Here is an 8573-nt window from a genome sequence, read left to right on the forward strand (position 1 = left end):
GAAGAGTGAGATAAATTATTGATAGTGGTTTCAGTTAAACAAGTGTTTATCCTGAAAGTTTGGTGAGGGAGGGCAGAGATTGGAGCTCAAACAAGCACTTGATATGAAAATAACGATAAAGCAGTGATAGGCTTGCAACGCCTCTTATGTGAGAAAGAGGTTGCAAGGAAAAGAAAAGGGCATCACCACTAGGCTACGAAGTCTATTTTGAACTCTGTCAAGGCAGGATAAGCTGCTTCTTATAGCTGATGCCCAGATGTGGCAACAGTACTCCATGTCATGTTGACAACGTTCTGGCGATTTAGCTCTCTGATCTTCTGGGAGGTCTTTTGTCAAACTCTTCATTTAATCCACTGGGATAGACTATTCTCATCCTGTGTTCCATATCATTTTTATATATGAGGGTCGCTCCAAAAGTAAAGCCTCCTATTTTTTTAACTCAAAAAGTTAAAGAGCTATGAAAACGGGAGTGGTAACATTAAAACTAGCATGCTTTTCTGCTCCAGAATTTATTTTACATATCACCATTCTGCATATCACCATTCTCAATGGATTTTTACCAGCAATGAACGATGGCTGTGCATGGACGTCTGGAACGTGTTTTGTCATACAAGAATTGTTCCAAAAGCAAAGCTTTCTATATTTTAATTAAAAAAGTTGAAGAGCTACGAAAACGGTAGTGATGCCATTAAAACGAGCGACCTATTGTGATCCAGAACTTACATAGCCACCACCATTCTCAATACATTTTTGTTAGGAATTCAATGACGCATCTCTGCTTCTGACACATGTCCATGACAAGGGTTGCTTTCTTAGTCTCACAGCGTCAATATTTCCAACAGAGAGATTAAACATTCAGATCATGAATGCATAAGTTCAACCATCATAAAAATGCAATTTGCAATTTGTAAGTCTCCTCTAATCCATTCAGGCGGAATTAAAAAAAAAAATAGGAGGCTTTACTTTTGGAACGCCCCTCATATTTTTTTATCTGTTTATATTTTGACATATGACTGAGATATGACAAAATTAAATCAGCTCTAAGTTGACCCATGACTAATATTTTAACCAAGTTTGGTTATGATTAGTCAAGCGTCATGCTATACACGAACAAATAAACTTGATTAAACTCCCGCTTTGCCAGAGATAAAAAAATGTTTAGTGTGTCATAAAAAGTGGAAACAAAACTAACCAATTATTTTTAATGAACACCTACAGCAGAAATTAGAATACACCCTACTAAAGCCTGATTGTCGCAGTTGGTGAATTTCAAAAATGCAATCTGAACGATGTGCAATAAAATTTTGTTGTTAACTTAGAAAAAATGCCACAACAGTAAAGTTGATTGGCCAAATAAAGAATTTCATGGATAAGGAACGTAATGATCTTCCAAATCACATCCTTACATCATTTGTAGACATTTATGCTGACGACACTACCATTTATGGTAGCACATCTAAGACAGTAAACGACCAAGTTCTCTCCAATTCTCTCTCCTCTGATCTTGAGCACGTAGTACAATGAGGAAAGGAGTGGCTGGTTACTTTTAATGCATCTAAAACCAAGCTTCTCTCTTTACATCATCAACATTCTGATCCTCATCTGGCATCAATTGAAATGAATGGCTCTCGTCTTCAGGAGGCCTCAAGTTTTGACAAGCTTCTGGGCTTGACCATTACTCCTGATCTTAAATGGAACACGTACATCAAATCTGTTGCCAAGGCCGCTGGAAAAATGGTGGGAACTTTCTATCGATCCAGTAGATATCTCACTGCTGATGCAATTCTCTATTTATATAAGAGCCAGGTACGTCCAAGGATGGAATACTGTTGCCACATCTGGGCAGGAGCTGCTAGAAAGGACTTGTCCTGCCTTGATAGAGTTCAAAATAGACTTCGTAGCCTTGTAGGAGATGTCCTTTTCTCTTCCTTGCAACCTCTATCCCACAGAAGAGATGTTGCAAGTTTGTCTCTGATGTATCGTTATTTTCATGGAAAGTGTTCGACTGAGCTTCAATCTATGGTCCCCCCTCGCAAAACTTTCACAAGAAACACTCGTCTAGCTGTAAACACTATCAATAATTCCCCCCACTCTTTATCTGTGCCTAAACCTAAACATAGATTCCATGAACAAAGCTTTTTTATTAGAACTGCACGCCTGTGGAATTGTCTTCCGTTTTCCTGCTTTCCGGCTGACTACAATATGTTTGTCTTCAAGTCTAACGTAAATAAGTTCTTGATGAACCGTTCCATATAAGTTATCAAATTTAACAAATTTTCATTACTAATGATTACTATATTGTCCAATTTCTACTGTACACTTTTTAACCCTTATCCTTGAGTGGCCTCTTGGCCTTGATAATGTGTTGATACCTATGAAAAAAAAAAAAAAAAAGAAAAAGTCCAATGTGAACAAGTTCTAATTGAATCGTCCCCCTAAGTAAGTTACAAAATTCCCACTGTTTACTATGCTAAAATCACAATGACTAATTTATACCTATTAACCCTTATCCTTGAGTGGCCTCTGGGCCTTGATAAGTGGTGACATCCATGTAAAAAAAAAAAAAAAAAAAAAAAAAAGTGCACAGTTTAATGTCAGTGTGGGAACCGTACACACAATTATTCATGAGAAACTGAAGATGCGGAAGATTTGGGCAAAGTTTGTCACAAGGGTGCTCAAAGAAGATCACAGACTATTTGACCAAGATGAGTATCAAACAGTTCTTCACCCTCCCTATAGTCCAGACCTTGCTCACTGTGACTTTTGGTTATTCCCTTAGCTCAAGGAAAACCTTAGAGGCTGTCGGTTAGTATGCCATAAAAGATGAACACTAAACTAACCAATTATTTTTAATTGATATTATGCTTCAGCATTAAATATCCCCAAAAGGTTGATTGGCTATCAAATAGGCAAACGTTAACAACCAATTCGACAGATGAATTTGTGAATAAAAAATTTCTTCAAATTATTTTCATTTTTTTTAGATGTTTAGATTTTATTCAAATTAATCAGTTTCATCAAATTTTGAATATTTAGAAATTTTCATACGTTTTATTAATTGATTTTAATTTCTTCTTACTTCCAGCTCAAGGTGCCAAAGCGGTTACTAATGCAACAAAGAGTTGTTTTGAAGACGTCACACTCGCCAGAGTCGCCTCCCCTTATCTCTTCCCATGCACCATCATGTACAGTCTTATTGCATCCGGCATCATCCATCGTATGTACCTGTACGTCGGTGTGAAGGTCAAGCAAAAGTGGCCAAGCCACATGTCTTTGACTAGTTCTCAACCACAGAGCACGGCTTCTATGGATTGTGAAAAGGCCAACCGTGGTCTCTTCCTTGGACTTCTCATTGGTGTCATCACTTTAATCGCCATTGCCACTTTCTTCGTGTTCGAAGTTCGCATATCTGATTCAGAGACCGCCATTAAGGTATTTTTCATCACCGAAATCGCCCTGCTTGTCATCACCACCATCGGCGTCATCCTCGGCTATCTTCGCCTTTCAACCCTGAGGTTCCGCAGTAGCCGGATGATATCTCTTGATTCCATCCTGCTGATCATCGCCCTGTCCGGTACTTACGTCTACCTATTCCTGTTGCTCATCTCTTCAGCGTCTGGCTTCAAAGAGTTCGGCATGGTCGCCATTCTATCCGTCATCTGTATTTGCATGGAACTCATGCAACTTAGCGTCCAAGCTGTCTTCCTGCTGGACGGTCTCTGTCGAAGCATTAAATATGAAGAACAACAGACCAGAAAACCAGGGCGTGCCATTGTAACGTTCCTGTTGGTGTGTAACCTGGCCCTGTGGTCGGTTAGCAGCTTTGAAGTGAAAAAGACGACTGTGGTGCCGCTGCACGAGAGATTCTTTGGCTTGTTGGCGTGGAATATAATCATTCATTTCTGTCTGCCTCTTCTTGTCTTTATCCGTTTCCACTCGGTCATTTGTCTGTCGGAAATCTGGTACGATGCTTACCAAAAAGACAAGGACACTTAACTCTTACACGATCAGCTCTGTCCGATCTTTTCCTGGTCGGCCCAATCATGCAAAAATTAAGACTTTTACTTTTTTTTTTTTTTTTTTTTACATATATATTTATTTTTTAGACACACTGATTTGAAAATCTTGATATCAAAAATTGTATTAATCGTTTTAACAATCTACAAAACACAAACGAACAAAACAGAAATCGCTGCATGCAATCAAAAGAACGGACCTATTCTTAGGATGCGCTCATTTAATCCGTGCGATTAACGATGGGAAATATATTTCAGAGTTAAGTATGACAGACCGACCAAAAACCGATCGACGAACTCATTGGACGTACCGAAAAATATGCATACGTATTCAAAAGTACATCAATTGTATATATATATATATATATATATATATATATATATATATATATATATATATGTGTGTGTGTGTGTGTGTACGTGTAAATATATATATATATATATATATATATATATATATATATATATATATATATATAATGTACCAGTAAACACCTATTTGTGCCTATATACACCTATTTATAAATATATAAAAATACATGCATATACATATATGCATGCATATATACATGCATATATACATGCATATATGAAGCCATGCACACATATATACCTCCATTCATATATATATATTTGCATACATATTTGCATATATACATACATGCATACATAAATGCACACGCACATATGTATCCATACGTATATAAATACATGCAAACACACACACGCACGCACACATTTGTATCGATACATATATGCATACATACACACACATATGTATCCTACATATATACGTACATACGCACGAATATCCATGCATATACACATATATAGACACACATATTCATACATATATACATACACACACACACACACATGTATCCATACATATATACATACATTCACACACATATATCCATACATATATACATGCACACACATATATCCATACATATATACTTACATACACACATATATCCATATATATATATATATATATGCATACATACACACATATATCCATATGCATACATTCACACATATATCCATACATACACACACACATAATGGTTAAAAGAAACAATGCAACGCCAGCTTAATCTAATTTCATGAATTTATTTCAACCCAAGCATGGGCTTTTTCAAATGAACTGGGATATTCATATTCGCATCTGGTTAACACAATTGAGAAATTCTCAACCAATCAGTTTATCAGAAAAATCAGTAAGGAACAAAGAAAAAACGGAGAGAAAACGGTTTCGCTAAACTGTTATATGGGTTTTATCAAGTGAAATTTTCATCTTCCTTTTTTCCATTTATATATGATGCGGCATATATATTTATACATATATAATTCTACACACAGATTATCAACTTGAAAAAAAAAAATAACGACCATTTCTCCCTATAAAATATTAAAATACATATTAATTCATATTCAAATATGATATGAAATCGTCATCTTCAAGCTTGGCAGTTTTGTGGCCCGTCGTGTGCGTTTCACGTACTCTTAGAAATTCGAATGCAATTAATAACTTATCTCCCTTTCTTTTTTTTTTTTAAAGAAATTTTCACCCATGCGTGCCTTACCCTCCCATCTTTATTTGCGCCCACCCACTCCTCTCGTCGAATTCTTCGGAACCATAACTTTCACCGGAAACATAGAATGAAACGTGACATTTATCCTGTATTCCTTTGACATAGCCGTTAACACATTATACGAACAGACGTCTCCTACATCGTTTAGTCTATACTTATTTTTTTTTTTTACATTTTTCAAAGTTTTTTTTAATCAATTACAATTGATTTCTCTTCCAGAGATAAAAGGGCATGTCTTTACCGCACCCTCATATTCTGAATACGCATTTAAAAAGATATATAACCAATGCTCAGACAAATTTTAAGGGTCCATCTCTTTTTAAATTTGCCACCTCTTGTGCGCGGGATTATTCAAACTTCCCCCATCCACCTTCCAGCCTTATACCAAATTTTGGTGCTTGTGCAGATTAGTGATATTTTAAATCAGCGCATTTCAGGTGAAAACATTATGTACTTACGCGTCATATCGAAATTAGTATAAATTTTCAATAATTACGAAAAATGATATAGTAAAAGATGTGTTTGATGTATTTTTAACAAAAAAAATCATCCGCAATTACGTTCTGACATTTTGTGTTTTAAAATGGCGAACCTCTAATTTAAGTCAAGGGAGATAAGTCAGTTTGTCATACAGAATTGACCGCACAACTCTTCCGCATTGAAATATGCAAAGAAACTTGATAATTCGAAAAATTCTATTTTTACTTGTAATTATATTTTTACTGTATCATCTTTCGTACTTTGGGGGAATTCATACTAATTTCGGCATGATAAATAATATTTTCACATGAAATGCGCTAGTTTAAAAGGTCACTAATCTATGTCAGAATTGTAGAGTTTTTGTCCAGAATTCGCCCAATATTAAACAACTCTGTATGATGTACGTACCTGTGAAGAAACAAAAATATCATATTTAAAAAAAAAACAAAAAAAAACAATCATATGAATTTATCAAGTAATTTTATTTTTAAATATTTTTATAAGTAATCGAGGAGCGGCTGTCTCGTGTAGACATTTTAAAACAATCTCTAGAAAGAAAGGAATAAATAAAGAGAGATAACTCGGCAATAATTCAAACTTGCGAGATTTTTGTTGTTAATATATACGGATTTCCATTAATCGGTTAAATGATTTTCTTTATAAAAATAAAACTACTTGATCAATTTACGGGATTTTTGGAATGTGATATTTTAGTTGCGTCACGGGTACATACGCTGTGCAGATTATTTTCTCTAATTTTGCTTTTTAATATAGGAGGAATTCTGAACAAGAACCACATAAAAGAAAAGTTTTAAAATGTTAAATTCTTTAACTTTGAAATTTATTAAAGATCTGTAAATACGATTTGGATTTTATGTTGCGTAGAATTGGTAATACGTAAAAATAAAAAATAAAAATTTTTAAACAGGTAGTAGTGATAAAAAAAAATAATTTGTCTCTTATTTATTTAAGATTTTTTACTGCTGATAGTACCTGTTTACAATGGCTCCCCACGGGACAGAGTTAGACACCAGGGTCGTTTTTTAACGTGGAGAAAAGGTACAAAAATAAAAATTGTCTCAGTCGTGAAGGATTTCTCCTCCACTGAAAGAGAACGAGAAATGGAAGTGCCGCATCTGAAAACAGATACTACACTTTGATCTTGGCCATTCGTGCGAATTAAACGTCATGTTTTAAGAGAACATTTAAAGGGCGATAACTCGATTCAACTAAATTTGGACGAATCGAATTTTTGAATAAATTTCTCCTCATTCACACGCTTAAAAAATGTTGAAAATATTAAATAGAAACCAAAGTATTTGTTCGTTTTCAATAAATTTTAATTACAATTAAGCAGAATAACAAGTTTACATGAAATAAAATTAGAATCCTATTTATAAATCTTAGCAGGGTTCTCAACTCAAAAAGCAGTGTGTTTTCCTTTTTTTTTTTTTGCGGATTAATGATATCATATATAATTAAGACAGACTTTATAAATTCTCTATATAAAAATCACACAAGCAAAATCTCGTTGTAAACAGCGCTACGAACAAACCGTATAGCATTAAAAATATTTTTTAAATGCCGTTAAAATATTTTAATACTTTTTTTATATTTTGTATTTTCTTTTTCGTCTAAAAAAGTCTGGTGCATCCTAATAAGTTTGTTTTGTTTTTTTGTTTTTTCAAAAAAATAAAAATTTCTCGTTTTTTTTTTTATATAATAATTTTTATAATAATATAATGCGTGTACAGAATATGAGGATGGGTAAAAAAAAAAAAAATCAGAAACCATATTCCACTCTGACTTTGGTCGATTATTTATTCTTTTGATCATTCTAACTTTTTCTCATTTTGTCAATTTTTTATTGTCGTATTCTTTAAATAAACTTTAAATTAAATTATCTTTTGTTATGTTTTTTTTTCACAATTGTATTTCTGAGTGTCACCTGTACTGAGGATTGAACCTCCAATCTGCAGTACTGAATTACAAGCACTTTATTCACTACGCCATGAACAATTCTAGTATGAATTTTACGAGTCTTAAACTATTTTTTTATTTTTAGAATGACAATCTTACCATTTAACACTGTATTTCACTATTTATTATTATATATTAATTTTTTTTTTTTTTATTACATTTTCACCCCAAACAAGGCACATTGCCACTCAGGTGTAGGGGGCTACTATCAGGGTCAGCAACTACGGGGGCACTATGTAGGGATTTGGGCAGCAAGATGTCGGTTCACGTTGCACTTGAACTTCTGCATGTCAGTACAGTTAGGGAAGCATGATCCTGGAATGGAATTCCAGAGTCTAGCGGTTCTGGGGAAGAAACTACTGGAGTAGAAGGATCTTTTGCATCTAGGGATCTCTACTGTGTGGGGGTGGGATTTAGCTGCCTGTTGGGTTTGTCGAGGGTGTCTGCGTCGTGGGGGCACAAGTGTCTGCAGTTCGTCGGAGCACTCACCATTAAAATA

General features: G+C 34.6%; 1 protein-coding gene across 1 annotated transcript in view; it reads left to right on the forward strand.

Moving 5' to 3' along the window:
• Positions 1-7997, forward strand: part of LOC145248166 (proton channel OtopLc-like) — a 125308-nt gene extending 117311 nt beyond the window's left edge. Inside the window, exon 7 of the mRNA XM_080110005.1 lies at positions 3086-7997. Within this exon, the coding sequence (XP_079966131.1) occupies positions 3086-3996 (911 nt within the window). The 3' untranslated portion in view covers positions 3997-7997. The remainder of the gene's footprint in view (positions 1-3085) is intronic.
• The last annotated feature ends 576 nt before the right edge of the window (positions 7998-8573 follow it).

Source organism: Euprymna scolopes, chromosome 26 (genome assembly GCF_053919585.1).
Source record: "Euprymna scolopes isolate OS-2025 chromosome 26, ASM5391958v1, whole genome shotgun sequence".
Lineage (NCBI taxonomy): Eukaryota > Metazoa > Mollusca > Cephalopoda > Sepiida > Sepiolidae > Euprymna > Euprymna scolopes.